The 16427-nt window shown below is 40.6% G+C and overlaps 1 protein-coding gene across 4 annotated transcripts in view; it reads left to right on the top strand.

Annotated features, from left to right (window-relative positions):
* Nucleotides 1-16427, top strand: part of dock4b (dedicator of cytokinesis 4b) — a 177383-nt gene that overhangs the window by 78769 nt on the left and 82187 nt on the right. For all 4 annotated transcript variants that reach the window (XM_008401053.2, XM_017302825.1, XM_017302824.1 and 1 more), the window contains one exon: nucleotides 14851-14934. In XM_008401053.2, the coding sequence (XP_008399275.1) occupies nucleotides 14851-14934 (84 nt within the window). The remainder of the gene's footprint in view (nucleotides 1-14850; nucleotides 14935-16427) is intronic.

The following is a 16427-nucleotide window of genomic DNA, read 5'->3' as shown; positions in this document are numbered from 1 at the left end:
CAACCATATAGAAATATATATATGTATGTGTGTGGGGGCGTGCGTGTGTGTGTGTGTGTGTGCGTGTCAAATCTTGGGAAGTATCTTCAAGCTTTGACCGTCTCCCGGTGCCCAGTCTCTTCTTTCGTAAACGCATTGTTCGTCTAGCGCATGCCTCCCTTTCCCCTCTGTGATTCTTCCCATGTCTTGACCTCAAAAGCCAAATCCGAACGTCCAACTTCGGAACCTGTGCCAGACGGCCCCTGCAGCTAAGCACAGATGAAGGACACTGTGGTCTTTTCATTCACTCTCATGCTTTTCATGCACTCCCTGCTGACTAGTACCACTCACTCTTGTTTCGTCTGTTATACAGTCTTTCTGTCTCCACTTGTCACAGGCTCCCCTTGTTTTATTTTCTCAGGGGGGAATTGAATAAAAGGCTTCTGGGGCAGCGTTTTATTTGGATGTATAGCCTGGTCTCTCCGATGCATTTGGGTCAGAAGACCAGCGGAAGCCAGCCTGTTTATGTCCACTTCAGCTTTATTTTTTTGGGGCCTAATAAGACTCAGAGGAGTTGGGAAAAATGAAATCTGTTCGTAACCTCATCGTTCACAGTGTCATGAATTTATTTTTGTTTTGGTCCTTGTAGGCAAGCCGTACCAGGTTTTTAAAAAGTTTTCTTTTAGTCAGCTTGCAGAATGACAGCTATTACATTTTTTTTTTTTTTTTAAAGGACAAAGTTGTCTCACTAGACAACTTTTTGTTTGTATCTGATGCAGACAGTCATGACATAAAGACTAATACCCCGTCATAGTATTAGACATTTCCTTTCTATTTCAACAATGTAGGGAATGTGGAAACTATAGGATAATACCTCTGGCATTTCCTCACAAAAGTTGGATTTGAAGCTGAGCCGGGCTCTAATTACCCAATAGCGATGTGACCAAATATTTTGCAGTCTTCCAAAGACGGCCCCATCAGTGCTGATGAAGATAAATCATCTCAGCCAAACCAAAAGTGAAACTGACATCTTAACCTACTTTCTGAATAATTTGGATTAAAGATATTTATTGCATGCGTTCACATATAAAATGAACAAAAAGAGACTGCAATCTCCTGAAAAGTAAATGTAACATGGAAGTAAAACGTATCCCTATTTTCTTTTCTCTGCTAGCTTAAAGGCACAAAGCAGGGTGGGTATTATAGGGCTAACATGATCAACTGAGTATATTACTTTTTTCATATCATGCCTTAAAACTCATGTACTAGCCTCTTTTCTGGTAGTCTATTGGTGGTAGTATTCTCCAAGTAGTCAACTTTGAACTCTGTATCAACCATATGATCCACTGCCAACCCTTCCTTTGTTTGTAGCCACTACCCCTTTATGCCACATGTATGTTTTAGTTCTATGTATGTTTGCCTGCCTTGAGTTTGGCTTTGCAGAAGCACTACATACCCCCACAGGAAATATGTCAACACAATCTGCAGCTTAGACCTTTGATGACTGACCTTTTTGATGCCTCGGGCATTAAGCGCACTTTGACACTCTGACATATCACACTGCATGCTGTGGGCACATGCGCATTGGCGAAACAGTGGCTTGGTATGTGAAACTTTTCTAAAAATCATTCTGTGCCACTTCACCGAAATAAGGAAGCAACATCTGTTTTCATTTCCTCGCTGACCTCTTTAGCATTGCTGGAGCCTAAAGACTATAAATGCATCACTGTCCTTTTTACTACCACACAATAAAGATAAAATTACCTTTCATTTCGGCTTGCAACACTAGGCAGGCCAAGACTTTTCATCTGACTTTTCTGAGAGCTTGTGTTTTGGCTTCTGTCCTATTAAAAGCTCTGTCGGTTGTGCTGTGACAGTGCAGTAGCTGAGATATCTCACATTTAGAATATCAAGTTAGGTGAAATGTCCTGTGCAACTTGTCCCGGAACTGTTGTATAAGTAGCTCTACACTTTTCTCATGCATGCCGTTGTGCTTAAACAATATACGTTCGCTATATGCATTTGTTTTTAGGGAGTTGTGGCTACTAATGAGAAGAGGCACCATCTGTCTCATGAGTTGAGACTACCAACTCATGATGGCAGGGCATTAATGCTCTGCCATCATTTCCTGCTGTGTGTAAATGAGAACTGAGCTGCCCGGAGCAAAAACTTCTCCAGGGTTTAAAAAAAAAAAAAATCAAAATTTAAGAATGATTCATGGTTTACATTACTAATTTAGAGAGTACAGGTATACATTTTTCAGCACTAGTCCAGAGGATATGTGCATAGAAAATACACAGGTGTTTCAAACTAACCTTTTAGAATAGTGAAAGTGGGTCCAGATTGATATATATTGAGCAGTTAACTCAGGAAAAAGGCTTTTGTGTTCATGTTTTATTAGCTAAGGTGATTCGGCATAGCATATGTAGTTTATTTTTAGTGAAACCAAGAAAAAGAAGAAGTTGGGGTTAATGGCTGCTGATATAAACATGGAAATATTCAGCACCAGCTTTAGAAATGCATGTTTTCCTGGGGTGATGTTGCTACAAACTATTGTGGCATGTTTGCTAAGCGCAAACATGCCACAGTTTTCAGGTGTTAATTCGTTGTCTTTGAAAGCCATGTTTCCTTTTCTGTCCACTTTCATTTTTATACACCACCTAGTGTTGATCCCTCAAATGAAATCCTGATATGTGGTAGTAACGTGTCAAAATGTGGAAAACGAGAGGTATGAGTAGCGTTGCAACACAATAACAGGCACTATACCTGTCAGGCTGTTTTGCATAATCTTGTATGATTGGTGATATATTAGCTTCAGGTTCAAAAGTCAAATTGTTGTGTCTTCCATTTTTCCTCAAGTGACTCTATCCCCTTTAGAAAGGTTAAAATCCGATTCTCTTTTTAAAAATGAACCCTAATCCTTTTATATCTCTCCATCCTTATGACCCTGTCTCCGTCTGTTGCTTCTCCGTGATTGATTTGGACTCGCTTTATCCCTCATCTCTTCCCCCGCTGGCCCCACGGTCAGCATGAACATTCTGTACGACTGACGGGGACTATCTCCTCTCCTCTCAGGCTGACACACTGCACAGGAGGCACACAAAGTGCAGCGAGAGTGACACAAAAACCTGACAGCTACTTATTTCTTCTGCCTTCCTCCCTTTGCTTTGATCTGCTCTGCTTCTGTTTTTCTGTTACTGGCTTTCAACCTCTCTCTTCCTCCCGTTCTCTCGCTTTATTTGTCACCCGTGCCTTTTTGCAGCCTTAATACATCCTCTCTGCCTCGCGCTCTCTTTCTGCCTCCCTGCTCAGCACAAATCTCAGAAGTGATTGTGGACATAGGCGATGTCCCCCTCTTGACGGGCACAGAATAAAATCCGAATCAGCATACTGTCATTGTATTGAAAAAGCGTCGACAGCTTGACTTCAGTCCGACAATGCTCCTTTTGCTCTTTTTTTTAGCAAGAGAAGAAGGAGGTAGAAGGGCTCAAACAGGCAAAACATATCTTGGTTATATTTTCTCAAAATATATCATAATTGTCATATATTGTCTTTGGTTTAGAGAGCAACAAACCAAACTACAGACTTAGTTCATGAAATATGATTTTTGTCCTTCAAATTAAGACTTTTGATTAAAATTACAGATATTTGCATTGTGTAACCAAAGTTTAAGTTCACACTACTTTGAAGCTGCAAACTGTTTAACCTAAATTAATCCTATCTTTTGGCACAATTTTATTTGAAGACCTTCAGATCAATAAAAAAGTTCAAATTCTTACTCAATTTGATCAAAGTTTAAGAACCTCCAGTCAACATTGTTTGCACCAGTTTCCCTCATAAATCCAGATTGATTGACTTTCACCTCGAGGCCGTGCCTTCTTTCCTTCTTATAAATGCTAAATTTACATTATTCCTTTCTCGCCACTCTAGGGGAACTTAATAATGTGAGAAATGCTGTTTGCGAGTGGGTTTTGTTTTATCACTTTATAATTCTCAAGGTCTACCTGACTCCTGTTCCACTAAATTCAATTGAGTTCATTTTAGAAATACTTCATGAAAACCAAAGGCAAATTACTTTTTTTTTTTTTTTTTTTAGTAACTCACTTCGTCTTAGTGTATTCAGAAACTAATTGTAGGTTGTTGTAGGTTTGAATTTGCTGGAGCGTAACTCAAATAAAACAAGGGTATATTTTCGCTCTGTAAGACGATCTCAAGGCACTACATCTAAAACGGCTCCATCTTTTTTTTCTATTGAAGTTTCTGTTGACTTGTTCAATCAAGTGCGACTATGATACAGTTAGCTTTCCCAGATAAAAACCCGTGTACATCAGGTTTGATTACCTGAATGTTTGTGTTAGGCAGAGCAGGAAGGAAGAGTACAAGAAACTTCCAAATCTTTTAAACCATTCACCTGGTTGTATTGTTGATAATAAAAGCAGCAAACAGAGAAAACCACAAATAGCTTACAGTTAGCTTGCTAGCAAAGCTAAAGCCAGCTTTGCTCTTTGCTCTAAATGAAGTTGTTTCCAGTTTTTTTTCTTTCTCAGTCTTAACAGAATTTTAGAATCCCAAGTTCATTTATCATGTGAAGCACAAAGTGCATTACAGATAAATATCCTGACCATTCACACCTGATCTGCATATGGCAAAGTCTTGCTCTAAATCATGTATATTTGATTTACCCTCTTCAGAAAGTGCTTACTTTCCCGTGATTAATGCTCTTGCTCCATATTTTCTTGTGCAACAATAATGGTAAATAAAACAAGAAAAGGAGTTTGTTTCATCACTTATCATCCTGATGAACTTGGATTTAGATTACTAATTGGACTGCTGGAACACAATGGGATTCTTAAAAAAAAATCAAGCGCGTCATTGTGGGTTTTTTTTCTGCCTCCTTGTCCTTAATGGTTGTTTGCTTGGACCGGTACGTCAGCATAATGTGACTTCAAGGCCCTTTTCATTCTGCTGCCGAAACAAAGCGCGCAATCAAATGGGCCACATTCATCAGCTTTGACTAAGAATGCGCCTGAAAGTTTAAAGAGGTCCACGAAAGCTGCAGACTGTGTTGTGTATTGTTAAAGGCTGCATGCTTTTTTTTTTCCCCTCTTTTTTTTTCTAGTTTCAAGTTTCTGTGTGCACGTTCTGTTTTTGCCGCAACAAAACTACATAATTTGTCATAATTGGATTCAAGAGTGCCTGAAATGCAGATGGAGGTCAGCCGCGCCGCCTCCTCCCTCGAAAGAGAGTGGGGAGGGAATGCTTCGGCGGTAGACGATAGCAAAGGAAGGAAGTGGAGGGTGCAGCACATTCAGAAAGTTACAAACCGATGCAGTTTCGTGCGACACTCCCAGTTCTAACGGTTGCACCTGAGGGAGGAGAGGCAGATGTTTCTCAGCCCGCTTCACGCTCACATCTGCTGGCAGGCTTTCTATTATCCATCTGTGGCCCTTTCACGACCCCGTCAACCGTTCTCGGCAGCATCTTTGTTTCCTAAATCTCTTGGTTTGAGCCGTTTTCCCCATCAGCCGCACTAACGAGCTTAAATTATCTGCTCCTCCCTGCATATATTTACATTTCTTTGCCTTCTCTCCACAAGGTTGCTTGAGCTTATCTGCTGAAAATCAACAGAACAGCGAGGGAGTAGAGGATAGAAAATGCATGTTGTGTTCAATGAGTTTGGGCGGTATGAATCATTAATGATGGTTAGACTTTCTCACATTGTTCTCGTCTTATTAGCGGTGCACCAATGTGATTTGTGTGGCTGATTTGAGACATTTTCCTCAGATTATAAATATACCTCACAGGAAACCTTTACCCTGTTTGTAAAAAAAAAAGAAAAAAAAACAAAACATAACCAACACTAATGTGCCAATACACAGTGTTGTGCGTGATCCCATTAGCAAAACAACCTCTACAAAGTGTTCCTTTTTTAGATACTTTTTAACATCTTTATACTCGTGTAGTATTTTTGCTTGGTGGCTGTTTTTCATGTTACCTCTCCAAAAAGTTGCCACAGTTAGCTAATCGCTGTTCTGAAGCATTTCTGATGTTGCCAATTCGGATTTTCCAAAGCAAATGTGACGTACAAACTACAAAAAAAATAGCCCAACAGAATTTTTTTTTTCTTCTGATTTATCTATTTTACTGTAAGTTGTGCAACAGCTTGCAACATAGAGTGCATCTGAGTGGGTTGGAAATGATAAAATGTTGCAATAATCTCCATAAAGAGAATGTTTATTGAGGAAATACGCAGAGCGGGACTCCAGCAACAAACATTTAGCTGCAACTTCCTCAAACGGAGGTAGAAATTTATTGCTTCTCTGACTTCAGGTTGAGTTCAGGTGAAATCTGACCTGGTTTGACTCCCATCCAACCTGACACAGCAGGGACTTCTGACGGACTTGCTAGCTATTTGTGAGGTTTCATGGGGTTTTTTTTTATTTTATTTGAGAAAATTAGAAGAATTTACCTCACTATTTGTGCAGCATACTAATTAAAAATTATTTCTACCCAACGCCAACTTGTAAAAAGGATAGGATTGCCCATTTATTCACGGGGAGGTAAGCCCTCCTGAGAAGATTATCATAATTATCTCATCTCACCTTTGGCATCCGTGAGTTATCTAATGTGTGCTCTCACCTAGCTTAGAAGCCTCACACACATCTGCACACAAAAACTCAGACAGATTAATACCAGGGAATGAGATGAGGTTTTAGTGCTCTGACCTATATTCCCGCCCAATCTGTGTCATTTATGATATTTTGTGCCTAAGCTGGCCAGTAGGACAGGCTGCGGTGGTCCTTTGGCTCTGTGTACCTGACGATTTGCGGAAACCTGTCACTCTTTTAGTAGGTGATGACGCCAACTAATGCTGTTTTTTTTTGGGGCGGGGGGGAGTGGTTTGCCTTTATTTTAGTTTGTTTAAAATCTGACCAGACACTTTTGCAGGATTTTTAAGAAAAGAAAGCAGCCAGAGTTCCTAAACCTTGGACTTTTTCACATTTCATGTTTTAGAGACATTACTACGATGCTCCTGAATAGAGCTTTATGTACAATTACTTTCAGAAACACCTTTGTGTCATTTGTGTTGGGTTAGAAAACAAAATCGCAAGTTTTGAAAATCATCACGTTTCAATGGACAAAGTGTCTGTCCAGTAAAATGAATAGCAAGGTAACCAGAGTACTACTTTGAAAGAATGACAGTACGGTTGTGTTAACTCCAGAGGAAGTTGGAGAGCAATGCCAGAGATGGGAGAATCTGTTCACATGACAACTCTTCTAGAAATATTTCAAGACGAAAAGCTAGAAGGAATCGTCATTTCTGTTTGCCACAAGCCAAACGGCGCACACAGGAAGAGAGGATGCTGTGGTCAGATAAAAATAAATGGAACTTATTGTAAAATTAACAAGGCACCCCAAACCACATAGGTACAACTGTGAAACGTGGCGGCAGCGTCGTGCTGTGAGGAAGCTTCTTTTCTACAGGTTCTGCTGGCTAGAGTTGATGAAGATGGGCAGAGCCACATATCCTGGCAGAAACTTGTTGAAGGCTTTAAGATTTAACTTTCAGAGGGATTCTACTGATTTACAAATGGATACATGCTGAAATTTTCAGATTTTAAAAAAATATAAAATACATTGAAGTGTGCAGTTGTATTTTGACTATATATATATTTAAGATGAATAGGACTACTTTGTTTCTACATGCTGGTGGGACATGCTTCTAGTGTCATTTAATGCAACAGATTTTCTGTTTGTTGCAGAGGCTATGCCGTCACGTCGCCAAGCCCTGAGCTGCACTTTCAGTCATGCAGTCATTCCAACAGGAGTAATAACATTCCCCACACGGCCTGGTCGTGAAAACCACCTGCTCCTGTGGCGCGATTTAAGCGAAAGGTTTATTGTTGTCGGAGAGCAGTTTTTGTGGCAGTGGCCGGGTTGCTATCTGCCGTCACACAATGGCAGAAAGAGGAAGCTGGCGGCCGGCAATGGAGAGGGCTAAATGAAAGCCGTTCCTCCTCGGTGATTCCGCCTGCCTTGGTTTTTGTCCGAGCTGCCTATCAGACCTCTGCGTCTGTCTGTATGTATGTATGTGTGTGTGTGTGTGTGTGGGTGTACTTTTTCCTTTTTTTTTTTTTTTTTTTTTTTTTGTCAGTTTGTGCGTGACCGTCTGCCAACTCCAGCACCGGTTTGAGTCGGGAGGCCTTTGCTGCTTTTAAGCGGGCGGCGCACGCGCTCTTTCCCCTCCTGCTGACCTCGGCAGGTCGTTCCCCTCTTCAAATGCTTGATTTCACTTCCCGTCATTCCAAAGCTCGACCGGGGGAATCACACGCACACACACCCCCCCACACACAAACACACACGTTTGCTTGATCTTTCCCTCGCTCACACCGAAGATGTCAGGTACACCGCTTCAGCTGTCAGGCCCGCATTGATTTAGCTTCTCTGTGTTTTGGATTTTTTTGTTTTTTTTCTCCCGTCTTTAGAAATCTCTGGCTGTGAACACATGCAGGACATTAAGCAGCCGCTTTTCCCTCCACCGCATAGAAACGGGGGATGCCTGAAACCTCTGAGCTGGAGATTGCTCTGCGCGAACTCAGCGTCAACAAAACATAACTGAGCTAGCTTTGGTCTGAGTAGGAATGTTTCAGTCGCATTGCTGGAATAATAAAAAAATGCACTTTTGGTTTTGGCACCGGGGGTTGCTGCTGATTTTTATGTTTTTAATCTGTGTACCAGATGGGAGATTGAGCAGAATATGAGGGAGAAAAGAGGTACAACGCTGTTTAAGTTTATCCTCAAACACAATCAACAAACATTGATTGTTGAACAAAGAATCAAAGATGTCTATAAATTTGTCAGGATTTAAAAGTTACTCCAATCCAACTCTAAAATCGACATTAAAATTAAAGACTACAGGAAAAACATCAGTTGAAGATGTAGTCAGTTGACTGAAATGCATGTATCATGATCTAATATCTATTCACAAAAAGGACCGCCAGCAAAAGCGCTTCACTTGTAAACCGCTTACTAATAATGATCATTAAAGGAAAGTAATTAAAACCTAAAATCCATCAAAAACTTTAAAGTTTCTAACGCCCAAAGGAATTGTTTTTATGGCCTAATTTGACTTTCTAAAAATCCAACTAAAAATTCAGAAGAAACCCGCATTGATCTGCCAGCTGTCAGCACCAGAACGGCACCGTTTAGATCAGTGGTTTGCTTCAAATACTTTTGTTATCCTGACTTGGAGTTGTATCTCTACAAAGACGGTGCTCCATCTCCGTTTCTCGCACCTCGAGATATGGTTACGTATTCGGACAACTACCCTAAAGAGAGTTGCTAAGTAAAGCTGAGACTTTTTTCCAGATTATAATGGGAAACATAGAGAACCATAACACAAAAAATAGACAAACATGACATAGTGTATGAAGCAAGCAATATTTTTAGCGCAGTTGCATCTCAAAACGGTGACTAGTCTTCTTTCTGACTTGGTGGGGTAGGATTCTCCGAACCTTAGCCTTGACAGCTCACTGTCATGACTGAACCTGCTTCACACTCGGTTTGCCACACGGACAGTAAACTTTAAGATTTACCTCGTGCTACTATGGATTTTTTTTTTTTTAAGATTTCTAAAATTCTTCATTTGCAGTCATTTCTGCAAACTGGGTAACTGTCAACATATCAATCTTGTAATTTAACAAGAAACTTGACAAGGTTAGACCATTCCTCATTTAGATCAAGCCTTTTCTCCACCTTTTAATCAATTTATTAACCCGTTTTTGTGTCTGCTAAGGTCCTTGCATATGTGTAATTCACAATTCACACAACATTCTCACACACCTATTAAATATTCATGGTCTCTGCATTTGGCACCAACACAGGCCACTGGAGTCGCACTGGTTTCGTTGTTGTCAAATTAGCATATTAATGGCATAAATGGTGTATAATTAACACGTGGGAGTGGATTATGCATGTGGATCATTGTGGGATCAGTCATAGACAGTAAAGGGTTAGGCTTATTAGGTTAAAAGGAAAATTGAGGCGTGCGTAGTGTAAAATTGTCCATGTGTGATGTATTATGTAACACAAGTAAAAGCTGTAGACTCTCAAATCGGCAAATTCATCCTTTTTTTCTTTTTTTCTTTTCCCCTCTCCCTTCGCTCCAGTCATAAAGCACCAAAACTTAACGCTTTGATGGGCTGACTCATGCGAAGTTTGGTCTGTCTTCAAACGTTCAAGGAAAGCTTTGGTGTTCCTTCCCGCCCGGAGCTTGTGGCGCTGCGTCTTGTAAGCAGCTTAGACGAGGTGACGGGCAAACCGGACGTAACGCGGTTTGACGGGCCTCGGCTCCGAGCGGCAGCCTAAAACACGTGCAAACCTAATCCGGAGCAGTGGGGCCCTTCTGAAGGGATCTCGACTTGGTCATCAGAACACAAATGGGAAATGGCAAACAGATCTCCGCGTATAATCCTGACAGATTACTGCGAGCTCTAAAGTGGTCGAAATGTAGCCTCTGACCTCACAGTCACACGTGCCCCAGTCAGGGAGTTAAAGGAACGGTTGCTTCGAATCAATGCAGCTGTGCTTCTTCTGATGTGTGCATCAAGGCAGCAGATAATGATTTCTCTTCCTGGATTAGTCCGGGTGATCTTTGCTAATAGATTCTTAAATAATTACAGGCCGCTTAGCTGTTACTTCCTAGGCTTTTCTTTCTTTGCACCAGCTGTTTTTGCTGAATCTCAAAGTACTTGTGGAAAAGGCTTCTGAGTAATATTAGAAAACAAGCAGTGGTTTGCTTCAAAGCGTGTTTATTTGTTAGCATGGCCTCATCACAGTCCAAGTCTAAGTTTTATTCATGATCTGTAGCAAGATTTTGCAACAAAACTCTGCTGGCAGTGATCTGTAAGATAAAGCTTGAAATATGCATGAAAATGCATTGATCACAGCTGATAAAAAAAGTCAACTTAGAGCCACTCAGACATGTCAATCCATCAATTTTATTAGTGTAGCACATTTCAACAACAAGGCAGTTTAAAGTGCTTTACATCATGAAAATGTAAAAACATCACAAATGCATGCTGATCTCAGTCACCAAATTTTGTTACAAAATTTCATTTCATTTTATTTTATTTTATTTTTTTCATAGAACTTAAATCAGTAGCTTAAGAGCTACCATTAACCTCTCACATTGATAGGATTTAGTCAACAATGGAGAAATGGAAAAGTAATATTTTTTTAAATATATTTCAGAGTAATTTCTGGATTATCATTTTTATAGGAGCTCAGATTTTCAAAGCACTGACCTCAGCTGTTATGAAGGTGATAAGTGCTTCCCCTCCTGTACGTTAAATGACCCATCGGCAGCTGCATTAGCATCAAGCCACCAAACTCCTCACCAGAAACTCTATTATAGATCCCATATCTAGTATTACTATTCTCTTGCTTCTCACTCATGACCTTTTCCCTTTGTAGCCAAACTTGACAGGATCACGCTCTGCAATCGCTTTGCTTATTCATGAGCACATGGCTCTTCCAGGCTGCCGCCGACTTCCCACAATGTTCAGCTTTTGGACGACGGTCTGGTCAAAAGTAGCCCTGCCGTCGCCGCTGCCCACTGGACCGGCGTTGGGTAGCATCAGAGCGCGTGTTGTTGTGTGTCAATGCAGATAACGGTTATCCTCGCGGCGGTCATCGTGAGCCATCTGGACTGGAAAGCGACGACAGTACAGCCAGTTCAACGGACGCATTTTTTTTTTTTTTTAACGTCCGTGTTACATTTTTTTTTTTTTTTAGCGAAAGCAGGTCTGTTTTGGTTTGCTTTGCTGCACTCATGCCTCAGTGATCCCCCACTGCTGTGATGTGATATTTCTGTGATCACACAGAAATATCACATTTCTGAGTTTGGTTAGTTTTCCATTGCACTGTTTCCCCCCCGCCCCCAACTCTGCAGCTATTGTGTGGTCAGACAGCCATGAATGGTATCCGTCTCACTGTTTGTGTTTGTGCTCTGGCATCATTCTGCACAAACTGAGCAAAAAAAAAAAAAAAACAAGGGAAGAAGAAGAAGGAAAAAAAAAAAAAGCTCCCTTGAGATCAAACACCTTCTCACTGTTCTGGATCCACAATTTGGTGGTCAGTCAGCCTAGTTAACTAAAAGACAGTTGGACTGATGACAGGCAGCTGGGGAATAACAGACAGATAGCAGCTGGCTCGCGGATTGAGAAGAGCTAAGCTTTCAATTCGCAGCATGAAAAAAAAAAAAAGAATTTAGAGAGTCGAAACTGAATAATTGAGCCTGGTGAGGCTGAGGGAGCAACTCGGAGGACTCTTGCGTCGGGCAGACGCAGATGTGTTCTGCCGTGACTTGTCCTCATGTAAATGTGTGAGTGACGGGGCTTTGAATAAATTACAGCAGAAATGAAAAACAAAAACAAAAAAAAAAAAACAACAGGCTTGTTTCCTTGGATGTGTGCACTTGTCTTGGAGCGAATTACAAAGTCAGATGTGCGCAAACCCATTTTTAGAGATTGTTTCTGCAAATCCGGGGATAACAAGGAGCTGGCGACGCTTCAACACGGGCTGCGAAAGACGCAGAGACATTTTTGGATTACAGCTGGGAGAAGCATGTGGCTGTTGTCCTGAAATGTCTAGGAGTTAACCCACTGAATTAGAATTTGGTTAAAATCTTAATTTCAATAAGTCAACTCAAAAAAATTAAGCTACAATTACACTGGTCGACAACCAAAAACAATGGTCTGGGGTTTTTCCAACTGTTTTAGGGTAATTTTGAATTACTGGATCCAAAAATCACGTTTGTTTTGTTCAATCAGGCCAACTTTCTGAACTACGGATGCAACATGAGCATCAAAATCCATGAACTTGTTCTCACATCTGGATCAGATTCCTGAGAATCTGGGATGAATGAGTGATGAGCAGGAGGAGAGACTCCACCAGGACAGAAAAGAGACGGAGAATTTTGCCCAATGAAGACGTAACGTTCAATTTAAATGTACTTTCCCTTATCAGTCTTTACTATTCAATTTACAGAAATATTTCAAGACTATATTTCCATTCTTTTTTTATGCTTGTGGGTTACAGCCAAAGAAATCTCTAAATTCAGTTACTTAAACTATAATAGCAGTGGAAAATCTAATTTTAATGCAAAAAATGTTACGTTTGCCACCACACAGTCGCAGAGAAGATTGATATTTTGGTGCAGCAGTCGGTCAGTGACACCCTCCTTAGCTACGGAAAGTCTTTGCTACACATGTTTTCTGTATGCAAACACTTTAATAGAAAGTTGAGAGGAAGGATAAAGTTCAGAAAGAAAACAGGTGCAGAAGTAACACAGATGACCACAACATGAAGAGTGTTAAATAGCTTCCCATGAATTCATGCAGTTTACCCACAGACAGATTATTGAACTATACAACACTAGAGTGAAAATGTTTTGTTGTTGTTGTTCTTGTGTAATATTCATAGCTTAAAAAAAGTTTCTGAAAATGAATTGTAGGTTTTCATAAACTGTAATCCATAATCACTCAATAAATACTTGAATATTGAACCGAAGGATTCACTGACTCTCCCATCATGCGGGGTTCCAGTACGTCGTTTGAGCGCTGTATGATGATGACGTGAAATTCTCTTCATCTTTTGGGTCGAGGCAGGATCCCACCTCCCCGCCACATAGTGGGAACTCTTGTGTGTATCTAACTCTGATCGCACTTCTGCCGCATGTGTGTGTCCACGTGTGAATGGCTTCCTGTGTATCCATGTGTGTGCCAGCGTACATCGCCCTTTGAATGGGGCACTTGTGTGAATTTGCTGCCTGCGTGGAGTCAAGTTAATGTGCTGATGGGTTCGTATGAGCGCCCAGGTCCTGTGATATACGGGTAAATACTGCTGACTAACTCACAGCTTTGAACGATTGACACAATCTTTCAATGACTCTGAAGATTTTGCATCTCGGTCCACCCGTCATCCTCTGCTGCATATTTTTGTAGATAAATTTTCCACTTGCCGTCGGTGTATAAATTTGGGATCGCTGCGATGGCACAGTGGTAAAGCCTCAGTCCTCGATGTGGCCGTCACAGGCTCGAGTCCTGACCCGATGACCTTTGCCGCATGTCTTCACCTGCTCTTATAACCAACTTTCTTGCCACTCTCATTTAAATGAGAAATTATTGAATAGTCTTTTTTAAAACATCTGTCATTTGGACTTTTAAATAAAATTAACATTACTTAATTATGCCTTTTTCTCTGCGTTTTAAAGCGCAACCTCAAATAGAATGAGAAAACTGGTCTGTCCACATTTCCTTTGGTTTTTTGTTGAAAGGACTTTAGTGCAAATAACCAGCATGATGGAACTTTTTCTCAGTTTTGAGGCCATAGCTTTTTAAATCCTTGGTAGACCTTGTTACCAGCAAGCAATCTGTCTTTTCAGGTTACATTTGTTGCCTTGGAAAAATCATTTGCTAATTTTTATTTTAATACTTGGTAGCCGATTGAATTATTGAGTCAAAAACGGGCTTTTTCAAAAACGTTCATGACACAAAAGGATTTGTAATTCCCACATGATTATGAATGACTCCTTTAGTACTGTAACTGTCCATATATAGTAGCACTAATTGTCAAATGTGATCAGTTTATTCTTGGATAAGACTTCTAATTCCCAACTTATAAAATATTTCAATAATTATTTTGCGTTATTGTTTCGAGTTTGAGCAGAAATGTAGGATTTTGATTGCGTTTACGTATTTAGTCCTCGTTTTTCTTGGTTTGTTTTTTTTTTTTTTTTTTTCAGCTTTGCTTTTCCAACCCCGGAATGAAAATCGGCTCACGTCTGTGTTTTGAATCCTTGTTTTCCAGTGCTGGCCAGCTTCCGAGGGACCGTCCAGCACGGCCTCCCGCTGGAAATCGGAGACACGGTGCAGATCCTGGAGAAATGTGAAGGTACGCTGCACATGGCAACACACAAAGAGCCCGTTTTCTCAGAATGAAAGAAGGGAAAGGAGAAACGAAGTGAAACACAACACTGGCTGTAATGAAACCATTTGCTTCCGCATGAGCGGAGCAGCAAAAACGTGCAGATCACTTCTGCTACTCATTGGCAAAATATGTTAAGAATGTGATGGCACCTCTTTTGGTGATTTCCCCTGTTAAAGCTCCCACAAATAATGCGACTAGATATATAGAAAGAGTGCACAGATTTCAAGTTAGGAATTATAAAGTAGAGATCTCGAAATTGACCTATTTTTGACAGACAGCTTTTCCCTCAGTATAAGGGAAAAGCTTAGCCAAAAATAGGCTAAGCATTGCTTATTTAAGTTTTTTTTTTTTAATGTTTGCATTTTTTAAGACTTTATAGTTGGTGTTCAGATAGTAATCTTCCAATAACACATAATCATCAAGTGATATTTTAAAATTTCCTGTCAACTTTAAATATTTTTTAACTCAAAAACACGACGGGATGTTGGATGGAATGGTTGCCGTAGCGCCCAACCACTGGAATTGGCGAATTTTCTAGCGGAAAACATCGACTGATGTACAAACAGACTTTACATCTTCTTTCACATCTCAACCTTCTCAGACTTTATCACGTTACAACCACAAACTTTAATGCACTTCACTGGGCAGCACATAATTGCAAAGCGGAAGCAAAATGACTGCTTAAAAGTTTTCAATAATAAAACTTGAAAAAATGAGGTGTTCATTTGTTGATGACCTCAAGTTAAATCCAGTAATTAGTAATTAAAGTTCATAGTGGTGGCAGCATCATGCTTGCTTCTTTCTTTATTTATTTTTTTGCTGGTGACAAAATGATGAAAATGTTCCAGATTCTTTTGCAGAGAAATAATAAAATACAATATCTGCAAAGAAGAAAAAGTGAGCAGCATCTCCTGCACGACGAACGCCTGCAGAGATTTCTGCCGGCTTAATTTCTTCCAGCACAGTTGTTTTCTTTTTTCTTTCTTTCTTTCTTTCTTCTTTTTCCCCCCCCCAGCATCCTGGGTCTGTTTTTCCTCCTCTGCCCGCTTCTCTTCTAAAACCCTCCTGTTGTCGACGGTTCTCCTCTTACTTGAGCTTTGCTTTCTGCCCCGACCCCTGTGACTTTTGCGAGTTTCCGAACAATCCGAAATCGTTTCGCTTGCAGGGCGAGCGCTCTTTACGCACGCTTTTACCACAAATAACCGGCCGTGCACAAACCTTCAGTCACTTCGGTCTCTTCCGGAGCTCGTCTCTCACTTCCTTTCTGGAGATCAAAAAAAAGAAAAAAGAAGAAGAAAAAAAAACATGCGCACAGCCAAACATGCATCTTGCCAGTCAGAGGGATGTGATATTGTGGTAAGGGACCCAGAGGAAGTAGACAATAGAAGAGCCAGCTGAATGCTCGGCCCAGAAGGGAGGAACTAAATCAAAATCCTGCCAGCAGCAAAGAGACCGGA

Source organism: Poecilia reticulata, linkage group LG23 (assembly GCF_000633615.1).
Source record: "Poecilia reticulata strain Guanapo linkage group LG23, Guppy_female_1.0+MT, whole genome shotgun sequence".
NCBI lineage: Eukaryota > Metazoa > Chordata > Actinopteri > Cyprinodontiformes > Poeciliidae > Poecilia > Poecilia reticulata.
This window is presented reverse-complemented; position numbering and strand designations above follow the sequence as displayed.